Source organism: Bactrocera dorsalis, chromosome 1 (genome assembly GCF_023373825.1).
Source record: "Bactrocera dorsalis isolate Fly_Bdor chromosome 1, ASM2337382v1, whole genome shotgun sequence".
NCBI lineage: Eukaryota > Metazoa > Arthropoda > Insecta > Diptera > Tephritidae > Bactrocera > Bactrocera dorsalis.
This window is the reverse complement of record NC_064303.1, coordinates 4,026,392-4,044,285: the sequence shown is the minus strand read 5'-3', so window position 1 is coordinate 4,044,285 and position 17,894 is coordinate 4,026,392. Positions and strand designations below refer to the sequence as shown.

General features: G+C 33.0%; 1 protein-coding gene and 1 long non-coding RNA gene across 2 annotated transcripts in view; both read left to right on the top strand.

The window, feature by feature from the left end:
- LOC105232401 (uncharacterized) overlaps positions 1–9,055 on the top strand; it is a 148,820-nt gene extending 139,765 nt beyond the window's left edge. The window contains exon 9 of the mRNA XM_029552889.2: positions 5,728–9,055. Within this exon, the coding sequence (XP_029408749.2) occupies positions 5,728–8,333 (2,606 nt within the window). The 3' untranslated portion in view covers positions 8,334–9,055. The remainder of the gene's footprint in view (positions 1–5,727) is intronic.
- Positions 9,056–9,710: 655 nt separating this feature from the next.
- LOC125775848 (uncharacterized) lies at positions 9,711–16,727 on the top strand. Its single transcript, XR_007421418.1, has 2 exons — positions 9,711–13,932; positions 15,346–16,727. It is a non-coding gene; the product is annotated as an uncharacterized LOC125775848 (long non-coding RNA).
- The last annotated feature ends 1,167 nt before the right edge of the window (positions 16,728–17,894 follow it).

The following is a 17,894-nucleotide window of genomic DNA, read 5'->3' as shown; positions in this document are numbered from 1 at the left end:
TAATTACACTCACAAGTGCTCAGAGTTGCATAGAAATTATTACGACAAATTATACTCATGTTTATGATGCTTTTAAGGCTCCGTCATCGCGACAATGGCTTTTGTAGTTGTTTTCACCTCTTGTTGCCGGCAATTTGAAGTAGTCTGGCGCCCACGCACGCACACAAAGCCACGGAGCCGTAAACACCCCCACACACAGCAAGTTTTAATGGCGGTTTACAAAATCAAACGAGCCTTCCATCTAAGCACCCAAGTACAATTGCGCCATTATTTACTGTGATTCGCATGCATGCGCTCACACTTGCGCCTATTTTTATTGCTGTTTGTGTACTTTCAAGTAGAGCGCGAGTTGGAAACTGTTTACTTGAAATTTTCTTGGAGGAACATATGACATGTGACTGTGCGCCTGGAAATGGTTACAGGCTTAGGTCAGTTGATGGTAGTTTTAGCTTCTGGTTTGATTTCAAGGAGGTAAAAAAAAAATTTCATAAAATTCTTCAAGTAGAGGGAAAAATACCATGACCTCGTCGTCGCGATTATCTGTAAGCAAGACATAAAAGGATTCTTGATGATCATACGGAAAAATTTAAAAAAATCTACTTTTTCAAACAAATGTCGAAACTGAAACGAAAAATCCTAAATTGGTTGCTGCTCAACAAATTTCGGTTTTTTTCTACAATTTTTCAACTTTTTCTACATTTAAAGTTTTAAGTAAATGCTGACAAACGCTTTAAAAATAGCAGTTTCGAGAAAAACTCTTTCGAACCGGCGCCATTTGCAGCAACTCGCATAGAACGACTTGGCACATTTTACGTGAAAATCTTAAACTGAAAGCATTCAGGACAAAAAGCAACCTAAAGAGATTCAAGAACTGTCATTTCATCCAAAAACATCAACTAATTATGTGGTTTGTGGGCCGACAGAATCGTAGGTCCATATATCTTCATCTTCCGGTGATGACGTATCGCACCATAATAACAGACTATCTTGAACAGACTTGCTTAAAATTGAAGCTTGTGACCTCGGCGACATTTGGTTTCAACAAGACGACGCCATTTCACACACATCGCATAAATCAATGGATTTGTGGTAGAGAACACTTCGATGAGCAACATTAGCTTCGCAGTCGTTGGAGTAGGAACAGGCCAGAGCTCCATTGTTCTCTGGGTGAGCGATGGACAACTATCGATACCTGCGCAGTCATAATATTCTATTTTCGCCTTCAGCAAGGTTAAGATTTCTCTAATTGTGGGTATCCACTTGGTAAGGTAAAAAATCATACCGGATGCCAGTTACAGAAGCTGCTTAGAAGAAGACGGGGTAGAAATATCTACAGATTTTCTCATTGACTTCAATGCTTTTGAGAGATCAAGGCAAAAATAACTTAGATTTCAAAACCAGTAGAGCTCGCGGAAAGAGATATTAAATGCGTAAGAAGATTTGTACACAGATATGTAATGAGTACACGGCACTTTATCGAAACTTCAAAACTAATTAACGGTCTCTATCTTCACAAATGTCTAAGCATAATGTTCGATCTTCTTTTTCCATCAGCCATATAACCGTACTTAACCTAAGATAACCTATCCTAGGACGGTGTTCGAATTTATAGTTTAAATAAAGCTAAATATGATCTAGGTTTGTGTTTCTGGAAAGCAGTATTGGTTTAAATTTTTGTTCCCAGAATCCGTTCAGAGTAACTATGAATCGATTTTCGACAGATTTTTCACAGAGTCAGACTTCTTGTTAAAATATAACACCAAATGCATCTTCTCTTCACTGTTGAATAGGACCACAATTATTTAGGCCATTCCATTTCTCCATACTATTTTTCCCACTATTTTCTTTACTTAAACTCTACTGTCTTGCCACTTTTGCATCAACTTCTACTTGACTACAACAACTCACTCATTTATTTACACTCTTTTGCGCTTTTTAATTTATTCTATCCGAAAATATTTGACAGCATTGTTTGTGGAGAATTAGCAAACTTTTATTTACATAACTAACAAACAAAGGGGTGGCGTTAAAAAAAATATTTTGGCAAATTTTACGCGCGTAAAATTTCGCAAGAAATTTTTACTTAGAAAAAAAATTTTAAAAATCTTTATTTGTGTGGTTGTGTGAAGGTTATGATACCAGCTCTCATGGTGCTAAATAATGCATTTGCTCATGGAAATATTTTTTATAGGAATTATTTAGTTAGTGACGTCTATTGCTAAAAATTTAAAATTTCTCTATATATGAAATTTTGTAATACTAGCTGATCAAATCCCTGGCATTTCAATGGGGAGGATATTTCCAAGTGTTGTTTGGACCATTTTCATAGGTCATGATCTGTAATCTTGACGCGCTCTTGTAAACTCGGGTATAACGCGTAGGCGGTGTCTATGCCAATAAAGGAGACCCTTCTAAATGAAGGTATACTTTATTTAGAAGCAATATTGATGAATTTGGCCGATATTGAAAAAATGGACATTAGTGGCATTAATGAAGTTTCAAAACGTATTTATTTAGAAATATTTCAATGAAGATTATTTCCATTTAAAGACAGCTTCAAAACTTTATAATATCTTATATTTTTGTTTTCTTTTTTTGTGTTCAGAACGTGCTTTAAAGACTGAATTCTACATTAAAGCGCAAAAGTTAACGACTTCAGTCTGTTTCCACTCGCCATGTGACGCCAAAATTCATAATAACTATCCAAAAACGTCAGCTTATTTAAAAATATCAAAAATATAATAGCACAAATACGTCAAAGCTCCTTTTAAATTAAATACTGTATATCCTTTTGGCGTCAACGCTACTGCTTGCTGACAAGCTAAAATTTCACACAAAAAATGCAATTTTAAAAAATACACGCTACAAAATGAGTGTGAAAGCAAAATGCAACAGAAAATCAGAGTCTCTTTGCCATGTCCCCAGCACTAGTCGTGGCATATCCTTGCGCGGTTCTTTTTTTTTTTGTTTTTGTGCTTGCTTTGCTATCTACAGATTTCCAGCGCTCTTAATTTTTTATGCGTTTCTCTGTGTAGCACGCATTTTTCGCTCGAAATTTTATTTTCTGTCATTTAATGCCTTTATGACGCTAAAGCTTTATGAGCTTTTCAGCGCTTCATATTTTCGTTGCATATTTTTTTGCTGCATGATAAATGCAAAAAAAAAAAAAATAAATAAAAAATGGTGGCAATGCCACTTCATAAACTTAATTTGCACGCAAAAGTGAATGAGAACGCAAACAAATATGACGACAACGTATAAGAAAGATATCTGTCTGTCTATCTGTCGCCGTTTGTGGTTTCGCATTTGCCTTTTAACGCAACGAAATGCAATTAAGAAATTATTATTTATGCGCACTATTTTAAATTTCGTATTTGAATGTAAAATTCGTTTGAAACTAAGTATAAAATAGTAAAAAAGGGAAACGAAAAGTGTGCTGATTGAAGAACGCCTAAAAGATGCTACAGATTTTTTAAAAGCTATCTAAAAGTGTAGTTTATGAAAATAAATTAAAATTTGCTAAATTATGTTATAAGTAGATTCAGTTACTAGAGGCATATATATATCTGAAAACCGTTATTTTCCGAACTTTTTTTCTGGCTTCCCCTCTAAAGCCAAAAGTGCTTGAAAATCATCACAAATTTTAAAGCCTTTAATGTCACAAACCTTATAATAACACTATTGTATGTTTGCAGCCAAATTATGCATGTCATTATATTGGATAATATAATATATATAATCTCAATTAGTGTTAAATAATAACTAAAAATAATACCTTAAAGCGCCTGAAAATATACAAAGCTTACGCTAAAATTTAACATCTTTTGATATTTTTTCTTCTCTTCTTACTCTCCTAAACATTTCTTTCCCTCAAATTTTATTTCCGCATATTTTCAATAAAACTGCCACTTTTTAACGCCCAAAAGTAGACTTTAGTTGTTTCAAGCGCTTTGCATTCGCTACAAATTCGTTCCTTAGCTGCACTTTTCTTGCTGAGCTGCAGTTTTTACGCTGCCATCTTCATTAATCCGCAATTACTTTATTTAATTAAGCTATTTTTGCGTATATCTAAAAAAAATTTAAATTCTTAAAATTATTTTCTTGTATTTGCATGTTGCTTTTCACAACTTCCTTACTTGTTGCTGTTGCTACGCACATTGCTAATAGTTTTCACGTATTTCAGCATTTGTGTTGGCGATTTCCATTTTTGGTAAAGCATTTCATTTAATGCCACGTCTGTCTGTGTCGATGGCTTATATTTTTCCATTCTTGTTGTTGCTCCTTCACTGCTTCTCACCTTCCCTTATTTACCTCTTAATTAAATTTTCTCCTTAGTTAGCCCTCCCTATTGCTTTTTGTCGCTGGTGTTAATATGGGGCTCCCCAAATTGATCGCTTGAAAGATAAGTGCAAGTGTCAGTTCATAATATAATAATATTCTTTACATGCTTTTTCAAAACATTTTTTTTGGATTTTCAGTATAGTCTGGACAGGATATTCTGAGCCAAGCTACGAAATTTGAAACACCCAGAAAAACCCTTTAGAGTATATATATATGTATATTAAAAAAAATATAAAACAAAACTATTTGATAAAATCAACACTCTCTCTGGGCAATAAAGTCTAAGTGTCAGAAGGAACAGATGAGTTATTAATATAAAGAGCCCACTGTACTTAAATAACATATCAAAAGCACGTCCTTTGGATCACTGCAGCACATAATCATGTTATTAGTGCCTCATATCATATATATGTACATAGCTATACTCATACATTCTTTAATAAATCGTTGTACACAACAATACATGACATGACCCTCAGACATTAACTGAAACTACTAACACTGACTTTCCCTCACATCACATTTACAATTGTAGTAATTGTTACCGTTCTGAATTTACCAATAACCTTTTGCGTCCCTTCATATTTATGCGCCATTTAACATTTTCATTTCACGTGCTAAGTGCAAGGTACTTAATGTTGCAGGCTCTTTCGAGCATAGTTACATAGGGTTAAGTTGATGCAATATACCCGTTACGGAGAAAAAAAGTGATTGGTTTATCCAAAAAAACTCAAATAGCAGAATTTTGTTTATATTCCGACTATTATATAAACCATTGGAGAATCCTACATTGACAATGGTGGGCGAATGAAATATACGTAATATTCTGAAATTAAGAGAATTTGTAACACAGACTCACACCACTAACTTACTTACGTTACACCGCAAGTTTCGGTTAACTGTTAATTTGAAAAATCACAATCAACTCACTCTCAAGCTTAGACACACACCATTCACAAATCCATATAGCTCTCTACGGATTCATTGATGGAATTCGATGGCAATCAGGCTATTTTTATTTTGTGGACTTTAAAGCTCCACATTGCCTTTCTGTATCGATTTTCGGTTTCAAAACTATCTATTTACAGAAAACTTAGTGGTATTTGGTGTGACCGAAACAGCTCACTACCCATTAAAGCTCATCACTTTCCTCAAACCAACTGGTTCCTGAACTATACAGAAAAGCTACTATATGTATTATTGGTGCTACTCGTTCTAAAACCTCCGACCTATCATTTTAAACTTCCCTTCGTCAATGTTTTTCAAACAGCTTAAAAGATATATTATCTCAGAGTAATTTTTTATTACTATAATTTCAAAAAATATTACTAAGAAATGCTAAGTTATTAAATAAATCATACTTACTTTCCACTCTTCTCATTGCAGGCTACTTTTCGCTGCTCAATGACAAGGGTATACCCACAGCCACGCTCTACACCTCACTGATACAGTTGGTGCGCGAACGTGTTTACAAATTCGTCTCAGTCGACAATATGCCCGCCTTCACGGAATCCCAACCCAACGTAAATAACCCACCCACAGAGGGTTGCATACCAATATATACACAACCACCGCCACCACCGACCAACAATCGTCCACAGTATGTGAAGACGACAGCGCGAGGTGGTCAAGTCTTTCGACTGCTAGCCGTTTTCGAAGATGGCAAGCAAGATCACACGACAATCGGTTGTACCGGTGGTGTTACAACAAAAGCGAATAACAATCATGGGCGTGAGAAGGAGAAGGGACGCTATGCGCAATTGCTGAATGAGAATCGACAGGTGTTGTACGTATCGCTCTCCACGAAGGGCAAATTCTACGAGATCGAACCGGGTATACCACAAATACTGCAGAAACTCGGTGGTATCGGCAATGAGAATAAGAAAGTCAATCCGGATTGTGTGCATCGCATTACGACGCTGATAACGCCACAACGGGAGTTGCCGTTAACGCTACGTTACATATCCGGACCGCATGGCTGTAGTAGCGCGATACCCGAGAATGTTTGCGTTACACACATAACCACTGAGCATGTGGTGATCGCCTGTCCCATCGAGGATGTGGAAGTGCAAAGTCCATTGCATTTACGTAAGCTGCATCTATCCAAAGAGATGAATTTGTTGAAGAGCTCACTGGGTTTCGAGAGTGAACAACGCATGCTGGCAAATCCCAATGTGCAAAATATATTGAAGTTCTGTCAATTCAATTGTGATCAATTTTTGAAGATGGTTGAGGTGGAGATACTGCACCGTCCGGAGCGCTCTGGTTCGAAAAGTCGTGGTGAAGGTTTGAAAATTTTGAAACCACTACATCTACCAAAGCTGCTGCGACGTGAAAAGACCACAATACCAGCGCATGAGAAGGAAGACTCCATAATCTTTCTCAGCAAATCGGATCTCGCTAATCTGGAGGCAAAAGAAGCAGCCGCACAAGCAGCCTTTGAAAGCGCAGCAAGCAGCACCAACCGCATAAGTGATAAGATGAAAGTTTTTCAGTCGACAAAGAAGAAATGGTTCCGTAAACAGGACAAACATGCAGCGCACACAATGACCTCCTATGAACTAGATGTGCAGGCGAAGCGCATGAGCATGGAACGCTATTCGGATATGTCGAAGCTGTTACAGGAACGTTTCGGAGACAAACCAAATACGCAGCCACAAGACGCGCATGAATCCATTTCAGAACCGAGTGGTGGCGCATCGGATATCGGTTGCTCTGATACGGAGACCACAACTTTGGCGACTATTGATGAAAAATTCAAGAAAGTCGAAACGAGCGGCAACAAAATGATCACCAAATCCATGTCGCTGCAGGATATTGAGCTTATAAGTGGCGGCGCCGCTGCACGCAAACCTGATTTGCTACCAAACACCGATACCATCTCAGAGGCGGGCACCGATCTTGAAGATCTCGAGAATCAGGATCTCATGCCACAGTCTTTTATAACCGAAAAGCTTTATAATGAGTTCCACGTCAAAACGCGGCAGTACAGCAAATCCTCCTCGAGCCTGCATCAGCTCTTGAATTTTTCATTACCACAAAAAATGCAGTTACACGACAACAAACGTTCGCTGGCGCAACTGAAGCACCATGGCAACAATGGCGTCTTAGCAGCAAAACCAACGTTAGGTGACAAACGACTTGATTTCAACATCGGCGAACCCGTAACTGGCAGACGTGCCGCTGGCGGGCTTTCACTGCTTGCCGGCAACGGTGGGCTGGGCCATTCAAGCAATCACACTGCGCTCGCCTCACCGCTCACACCCACCAGCCTAATTGACGACCTGCCCTACTCAAGCGTGCGCGATTCGCTGGTGCTCTCAAGCGACGAATCGGCTTCGGAAAATCCGGCGGGCAACATTTGTCAGGCACTCAACATGATCGACTACAACAAGGAGAATATCTATGCAGAGATATGTCATGACAATGTTAGTCACAATGCCGCAGCCACAGCTGGCACCACGGTCTCGGCTATGGGCGGCATTTGTACATCAGCCACGCGTGACACTTTTTCCGCTGAAACACACTCCACAGAGATCTCGGACGATTACGGTGATTACGCATCGCTAACGTACACCACAATCGCACAGCCGTTTAACGGTAGTGCACGCAGCGCGAGCATTGCCAGCGCGCTCAGCAAGTCGACGAGCGGTCAAACTGTGGTCAGCGCAATAGCGCCACCCGCAGGACTCGCGATCAGTCGCGTACAAATCAATTGCAGCTCCGTCAGTCCGGTGAGCTATCACACGGTATATTTGGGCGACGAGCCGTTGCACAACGACAAACAACGCGACCGCGCGACAAGGCGTGGCAAAGTGGGCAGCAAGAGTCGCGCGCATGTCACCACAGTGGCGCTGGAGGGTAACTCGACAACGGCCAATGATATGCACAACAACAGCAACAGCAATGGCGGTAGTATTGGCGCTACCGCAGCAAGCATTGCAAACGAACTGGAGGAGGTGGCTGACAATATTTACAATACACTGAAATGATGACTAATGTGATTTAGTTGGAAATTGGGTGCATCGGTGTTGAGCATGATAAGCAACGGCAAGGGGTTCTATTGAGCCGTCGCGGCGTTGCCAACACACTTGCTCAGCAGCAATTCGAACTGAGTGCGTGAGAACTAGTGATTAAATCTAATTTAATATTAAACTACGATTCGAACTGCTCGAAAGAGGAAACAGATATGTGATGTTTAGGGTTTTCTAAGCGATAATGATAAAGGTGCGTTTAGAAGGTATTTTTTTTTTTTAATAATGAAGATACATATTGATATGGCTTTAGCTTAGTGTGGATGGCGTGGGATTTTGTATTTAATTAAGTGTAATAGATATAGAAATATATATCGGTAAACTATAGTTTTAACCAAGATGAACTCAAAGACATGCAAAAGTTCGAAATTTAAATACATTAAGATACATTTGTCAACAAAATATAACCAGGAAGCTTGTGAGAGTGACTTCGTGTAATCGAAAAAGGCGTAATTTATTGTGTTGAGAATGAAACGAACAGATAGATGTGCTATAGTCTAGATCAACTTTCAGTTAGGAAAGTGAGAGACTGAACAATTTTAATAACTTTTTTTGGTTTATCTCCGATTTTTGACATGTTTCGAAGTATCCAACTGTCCTAACTCGAATAGACTACTCTATTTGTTACAATAATATACTATTTTTGAAATCTCTCTCAATTTGTAGCTCTTTTTGTGAATATTTCTTCATTTCGAAAAGCTCAAGTGGAAGTTTACTTATACTTTCAGTCCTCTACAACTTTCACATAGAGAGATAGACAAATTTAAGACACTCACGAATGTCGCTCTCGAAATTTTCTGGCTTATTTTTACTATCATTTTTAAATGAAGAATTATGTTCTTTTAAACAGTATTGCATATGGGAAAATAAAATAAATACTACCTTCATTATTTACAATAACAACAAAATAATTACAGTAAATACACAAAACATCAATGGGTAATTTAAACGAAAATCAAAATGAGTCGCGCAAATTAGTATTAACAAAAAATCAATACAAATTTAATGAAATAGTATTAAGCTTGCTGCAGTATAAGCACCAAAACGCATTTAAATAAAACACCTAAATTGAAAAGCATTAAAAAATATTAGTAACTGTGAATTAGAAGTACATAGGCAATCATACAAATAGCAAATCGGTAAACTAAATTGTATACGACGAAAAATTTAGTTGATTAGTCTCGATTAATATCAGATCAAGCGACTAACATAACATTAATTTCAAATTAATCGACTAATTAATCTCATATTGAAGTCTAATCGAAAATTAATATTAGATTATTCGACTAAACTAAGATTAATTTCTTGTTAGTCGTTAGATTAATCGAATAATCGAAAATTAATTTCAAATTAATCGAATAATCTAAAATTAGTTTCAGTTTGGTCAACTAAACTAAGATTAATTTCTTGTTAGTCGTTTAATATAAGATTAATTTCAGATTAAGCGACTAACTCAAATTAAATTATTAATATCCAAAATTATCGATTAATCGAAAAAATACACCGATCGGCTAGTTAGCTCCATTTATCGCGTTAGTCAAAAATTTTCCGTAGTAACATTTTCAACACCTTATAAAAATATATATATTAGACAATTAAAATCGTTTAACCAAAAGTCGATTAGTTAATCACTATCACAATTAATCGATTATTCACCACACAGATATACACTCGTCTTCACTGAATCACTAACATAAAAACTTCATTTGAAATTAATTACAGGCCTATATTTACTTCAAAAGCAAATAATTCGAAACCACAATCAACTTCACCTTATGTACATTGTAAATATGAAAACATACTAATTTGTGGCAGAGCAAATATACCTAGATATTCATACAAATATCATTACCGGCATAAATCACAAATCGTCAAGCAATTAATCAAGCCATCAATATAAATGTGTCACAATTAAGGCATACAATATTTCAACCAGAGGGTTTAAGTATACAAAACATATACATAAATATCTCACAATCAAATTAAATTAAATATTAGCTGTCCTGCAATAAATTAAAATTTCACTCGAGACTCAAGAAATTTAAAAGCTCAAGTTTGTTTTTTGAGGTAAGTGAATTTTTTGACTTTTTTTTTGCAAAGAAAATTATTTGTGAGAAAGCTAGCCCAAAGTCTGAAAAGTATGGTTCGAGCTTTTGATATATTTGAGCATCGCCGAATTTTTAACCTTTTTGAAACGGCTTATCACCTAGCTTCTGAAAGATGGAATACAGTGAAAGCTTGCAGTCTTAATCAAAGGATACAAAATGGCGCACTTGTCCAATACATATACTTTCATATTTGTATGTCAAGTTTAACTTTGGTGAAAGCTTACAAGCTTTCCAGAGCTAGTAATAAACCAGCAAGCTTTGCTCAGCTTAAAGCAGATATGAAAGCTCTGATTACGAAAATAGTAGAACATATATAAGTATTTCTGCTTGTAATCTTCTTGATTTCTAAAGCTTTCCATCAATTAATTATTTTTAATAGCTTGCTAATATCTAATTACTTTTGGTGTCTTTCGACAAACCCTTTTTTTGATTAAAGGAAGTTACAACTTTTTAGGCAAAAGCACTTAATTTAGAATTAAGCGTTATGCTTTATTAACTTTCTTAAAGCTTTTTTTGTGTTTAGCTCTGAGGCTTAATGAAAGCTCTAAAGTTTTTTTTGCGTAAAGTAAAAGAGACAAATGAAAGCTCTCAAGCTTTAATGCTCAAAGCTTTGAAGATTGATGAAAGCTTTAAAGCTTTTAAGCACAAGGCTTCAAGGATTGGTGAAAGCTTTAAGGTTTTTAAGCACAAAACTTACTGAAATATTTATTTCAGTGCGTAAACGGCTTAAAATAAGATTTTTTTTTTATTTTTAGTAAAGTGAATGAGTTTTCAAGTAGTGAAATAATAAAACACAAGTTCTACAGCAAACGCAATTTTACACCCAAATCATGCACAGGATAAGTACACTTGCAGGACAGCTAGTATTATTTAATATATGTAAAATATGTACATATATACAAATAACCCGTCATATCTCACCCCTCACATAAGCAGCATTATCGTTCGTGGCAATCAGTAACTCCACAGCTTTGCAAATACTGTTTTTATACTGTAATCACCAAATAAATATCAATAGCCATCTCAGAGCACACATATGTAGTATAACTGTACATGCCATTTCACAAACACACAAGCACAGTTAAAGAGAAGTTAGATGTTATTGATAGCCCTACAACCCGACTCATCAATCAACACGCAAGTCAAAGTCATTGAAATATCACAAACAAATAAAAACAAAAATAAAATTAATTGAGCAGAATTCAATATGATTTTTGAAATCGAATATATGCGATTGCAAATTATAAATATGTAAATATTAAATTTCGAACCAAAAGCGATAAGCAATGAATTTTAAATATTTTCAATCAGATATTCGAACTCCAATATCTACAAAGGTAAATGAAATGAAAATTATTGAAATATAAATATTGCTTATAGTATTGCAAGGCAATTTAAATACACGCTACAACAACAAAACGGCTATACGACGTCTGTAGCTCGAGTAAAGTATTAAATTAGCGTAAAAATATTCATTTGTAATTTTAGCTGTAAATAAATGATAATTAAGCTTAAAAAATAAAAGTTAAAATGAAAATAAATATGTACAGCGGCGGTGCAACAGCAAATATGTAGTAGATAAAAATATGTTATATCAAAAAATATTTAAAATTTAAATTACATTTAAAATAAAGTATTTAATCAAGCATGCACTTTTAAGATTTTTTAAAGTGAATTTTACTTTTCTAATGTATGATTTTGTAAATTACGTCAAAGGTCGACGAAGAATAGTAGAAATGACAACTCAAATGTAATATTAAAAAAATTATATTATATAACTGCAATACACGAGAAAAAATACATTTATAAAAATATTAAAAATTTCAAATTTTTTGTAATTAAAAAAATTAATATTTCTTTGTTGTAAATAAAAATTGCAAAATTACTCAAAACCTAAAACATAATTTTTTTGCAAACAACAACCATTTTTTGTGCAAAAAAAAATAAAATTTTTTATTTGTAATTTGCACTTAAAATTTTTTGTAATTGCAACTTTTTTCGTAATTTGTAATTTTTTTTTTTAATTTGTAAATTTTCTTTTTTTTTTTTAAATTTGTATAAAAAACTGTAATTTGCAAAAATGAACTTTTGTAACTTAGCAACATATAAATTAAATGTAATTATGCGTTAGTACTATTAAATTTTTTTACAAAAATAAGAAAAATTATCTCTAAGCAAACACACGAAAAAGTCATTTTAGTTTGTAATGAAAAAAAAATTATTTATAACTCGAAAACTTTTTGTAAATTTCTTAATTATTGAAAGTAAGATTTTTTAAGAAAACGCAATTTTATTTCAAAAAAAAAATCAGCACCCAAAAGTAAAAATTTTAAGACAACTTTTGATTCTTATAAAAAGAACACTTGGTATACGATTCTTGGTCTCATTGAAAATTATTTTTCATACTAAAAAAATTAAAAACAAAAATAAAAATCCATTTTATATATAAATAAAAAACCACAGCAAACAAACAAGCAAATATACATAAAAATAATTACAAAAACAATATTAAATTCTTATACATATATATGTATGTACCATATAAAAATGCAGCAAACCCGCTTTTAATTTTTTGCCACTACACAAACTACAGTTATTTGTGCATTAAGTCAGTAAGATTTTTTTTCTGCCTAAATGCAGACGAATTTGGTTCTATTTACTTTTACGTGTATTATTAATTATATATTATTTTTCCACTTAAGCTTAGCAATTATCAATGCAAATACATATTTACTTTAATTTATAACACAAAAAAGGCAAAAAGTAAAACTTATAAATACAAAATATATATACATATATCAAAAAATTCAAATATTTTTGTTTTATTCAAGAACTTTTATTTTTACCAACCTATTAAAAAAAAATAAATATTATTTTATAAATTAAAGAAAATTAATATAAAAAAAATAATTTTTTCGAGAAAAAAATATAGAATAATAATTTTAATTTAATTTATAAAATAATAATTTTCTTTTATCGTAAAATTATTATTTTCTTTTATCGAAAAAATTATTATTATTTTTTCTCAATCGAGTTTCCACTTAAAGTCACATGCGACTATTTTAAGTTGACAGTCCTCTTACCTTGAGTTAACTTGTTCTCTTCAGTATGTCATTTTTATTATTTACACACCACATTCTAATAAAAAATCAAAAAGTTAATGATTTATACACCAAACTAATATTAGTGTAAAAAAATCTCGGAAACGCACATTAATGATAAAAATTATGATAAAATATAATATTACTACTAATATAAAATATTATGTAAAAAATATATATAAATGTCTATGCGATACCAGAATCATACATACCCACACATCTAAGCATAAAATATACACCGGAAAGCGACGAAATGGAGAAAGTATGCTAGAAATATTGCAGAAAAATTAGAAGCAAGAAACTTCAAAGCCCGCCATGCAGCTAAATTCTAGACTACACTTGGTCTAGGTAAGTCGCCTACTATACAAACAAGTTTCAATATTTAATGAAGGTTAGTGAAATCTCCATGTTTATTTTGTAAGTGTAATTTGTATGTATGAAGGGGCTATACAAACTGCGATTTTCAAAAATTACATTTTTTTCTAATATCTTCTTCTTCTTTATTGGATTAGACACCGCTTACGCTTACCAGTCGTTCTGCCTTTTCGCGGTTTGGCACCAATTGGAGATTCAAAGTGTAACATTTTGTTAGTCACCGCTATGCAAGCTCTTCGCACTCACTCATTTCGGCCTCTCTCTTTTTCTGTCTGCTAATGCGTCTTGCTTCCCTCTTCAAAACGGGTTCAAAACCCACCGCACAACCCTGTGAAGGGATGTCCATCGCATTTTAGCTCGCCTTCAAACGCATGCTTGTTGGCTACCCAGAGGATACCTGGTCTGAGACCAGAAGTCGTGAGCTGCTTGAGCCATATGAAAAAGAATCCTTTCTGGCTACTACCAAGTGAGCTCAGAGAACTTTCTTCATTTGCGTGAACTTCTACATACGGCTTCATCTTCCTTTTCTAATATATCGAATGCAAACTTATATATTTGAGAACTAACCCCGAAAATTTGAAGCTGATCCAACAAATTGTTTCGTAGACATGAGCGTATCTTTTAGGTTAGAATTCTCTAGCTTAATGTAATTGGTTTCCTAAACTATAAACCATTTTCTCCGAAAGCTGTTTTCAGAATCGGTGAGGAAAATTTCGCACAAAACAGATGGACTGATCGTCCCAAAATCAGATAATTATCGAATAAATGAGACTTTCAATAATTTTAAAATTTAATAAAATTTTCCTCACCTCTCTTTTTGGTATTACTCCTGGAAGTCGACTACCGCATCACTTTTTTCGATAAATATTTTCGAAAAACAGTGTCGCGTTAACGTCTGTGAAACAAGGCTTTTCGACTACCAGGATGCTTACGACCCGTGAAGAGACGATCAATCTGCCGAATATCGTGTCAAAGGTGAGCCGAAGCCGAAAAAACACGTCAAGGCAAATCAAAATTCACGGTTAAGTTGATAGTTTTATTTGATTACTCTGGAATTGGTGGCAATCTTGGAGATAGAAGTTAATCTAATATCATAAAAAATATCCGCTCACATATATGTGTATATACATATTTAAAAAAACTGTCAGCTCTATATCTGACTTTCCATCTTTTTCTTATATCCTAATAGAGATTGTAATCTTAGTGTGCTGAGCTATTAACATAACTGTCATTCATATGTATAAAACATTTCCTAATTCTCTTAGACAATTATTAAAAAAGCACTTAACCACACTGCCAACTTAATTACTTGGAGATTTCATACCTAATTAAAACTAAAAAATGTTCCGTTATATCCATATATCAAATAAGCAAATCTCTTTTCAGACGCAAGACAGCAAAATGTTGGAGAAGAACGCTGACCCATTCACATGATACACATTCGTGTATTTTTGTAAGTGAAAACATGGAAAATCATATCAAAAGCACCAAGGATAACAAAAAATTAAAGGACATACAACAATAAAAACATACATATTAATCATATAAATAGGGCGTAGCAAGTTTTAAGCGGAACAGTAGGGTTCAATAAAAATTTAACATAAAATTCCACAAGACATCACATAAAATATGAACTTATACTTGTATAAAATACCAAAAACGAATATGAAAATACAAAATTAATGCAATAAGTAAATAAACAAAAATACAAACATTTAATGGCAGCTATTTTACATTTTTTCATACAATAATGCACACATACTACTTACAAAAACACATTGCGATAAAAAAAAGTTGAAAAATTCGTAAGAGAAAATGTCAATACTGGACTTAAAGCAGACGAGCAAGCAATGTTATTAAAATTATAAAATATGTGTATGTATACATAATAGGAAAGTAATTAGAAGTTTGTAGGTTTATAAATATTAGGCAGACATGCAAATACTCAGCATTAACCATTGTAAATATTTACTGTAAAATAATCCTTCCTCTCTGCAAGGAAATAACTTCGAAAAGGCGAGTAATTGGGTAGTATTCTAGTTAGATGTGCAGCTCGGGCAATTAGTTGCTTGGAAAATGTAAATAAATTAGTTGCTTTTGATTTATTTGCTAATGACTCATAAATTAATGCTCAAATTAGTAAACAGCCAACTGAAGACATAATTAAAAAGCAGTTACAAATGAAATTTAGGTTGAGAAAAAGCGTCTGTCAGTCGTTTACAGGGCATTTTAAATACTCTCACAGATCTTTTAATTACACAGACGTTTTTTCTCATGCTAAATTTCTTTTGTAACTGCTAAATATAATTTATAAGATGCCTTTAATAAAAACTTCAGTTAAATTATTACTTTTCTTCAGTTATGTTAATACTTTTCAAAGGTATTTATTATATTTTCTTTCTAATAACTGAAATTAATATACCAGAGAATGACTTCAAGCCTACTTTCCATAATTTTAGTCACTTTTTTTGTACAGTATGAGTCACTCAGAAATTTCAAAAATCTAATTCAGACCTTAATTTGACATTTCGTAATTTTGATGTGACGTCACTCTAGCGTAATACAGGGAGATATGTATGTGCGAAAAACTAAAAAAAAAATAAAATGTGAAAATTAGAAAACGTTGTGTATGTTAGTAAGAAAATATCAAAATAACAACTTTTATCATTCTATGTGGTAAATTTGGGAACGTATTCATTTAAACTAAATAAATAGGAATCATTTAATTGTGATGTTCATTTGTCTGAAGAACTTAAACAAGAACAGATAATTGACTATGACACTATAAAAACACACAGTTATGCCTAAAAATCAAATCTACATCATTAATTTGTCACTTTGTAATTTTTTGTGACGTCACACTAGCATTACACAAATAAATATGTGACTATATATGAAATTGATAGGTCTATAAGCAAGAAATTATCAAAATGGCGACTTTTATCAAGAAATGCGACATAATTCACTGCAAAGTTTAGCATACGAAAAGACATTCAACCTCGTTGACTGAAGTCTAACCGCTATATATTCTTTTCTGTATTAAATTTATGGTTCAAAATTATTAAAATTTAAAGTGGTGAGAAGCGATTTGAAAAGTTTCGGGACTATATGAAAGGAAATCTGTTCAGACCGGTACTGAAAATGTTATAACCATGAAAATTGAAAAGCGATATAAAAATTTAAGATCGTTTCGAATTGAAATATTCAGATTGGCAACAAAAATGTTAGACGGCTGGCAATAATTATTGCCTGTGGGAACTGAGTATTAAGCTCTGCAATTCAATTCGTTTATAACATAAAACAATAAGCAAATTTTTTGGAAAAATTATAAAAAAAAGTGTTAGTAAAAATAGTACTAGCTAAAATTAGACTTGAAGTGAAAAAAGTGACAAAATAAGCTCTCATAAATATATTCGCATTCATTGTCGCAAGGTTTGAACGGAAAGCACTTTTAAACAAAAATGTTGGAATTTTATTAATGTTATTGTATTAATTTTAAGTTATTGAAGCACTTTTAATACTTCGTATTTTAAGGGTTTTTAATTAAAATCACCATTTGTCGGTTTAATTAAAAATGGATGTGAGAAATTTCAGTTGGCTTTCTAAAATGCCAAAATAAGCAAGAAAAAGGAGAAAAATAATTTTAATTTTTATTTAATTTTAACTTTTAATTAAAATAATTACTAGTTAATTAAATAATAAAAAATTTAGTTAATTAATTAAATTAGTTAATTAAAATGAATTAATTAAAAATAATTTTTTATACAATATTTTATAAAATAATTTATTTTTTTTATTTAATTAATTAATAAAATTATAAAAAATTATTTTTACTTTATTAATTTTCATTGAGAATAATTTTAATTAATTAATTTCATATGTAAATTTTAATTAATTAACTAAAAGTTATAATTATTTAATTAACTAGTAATTAT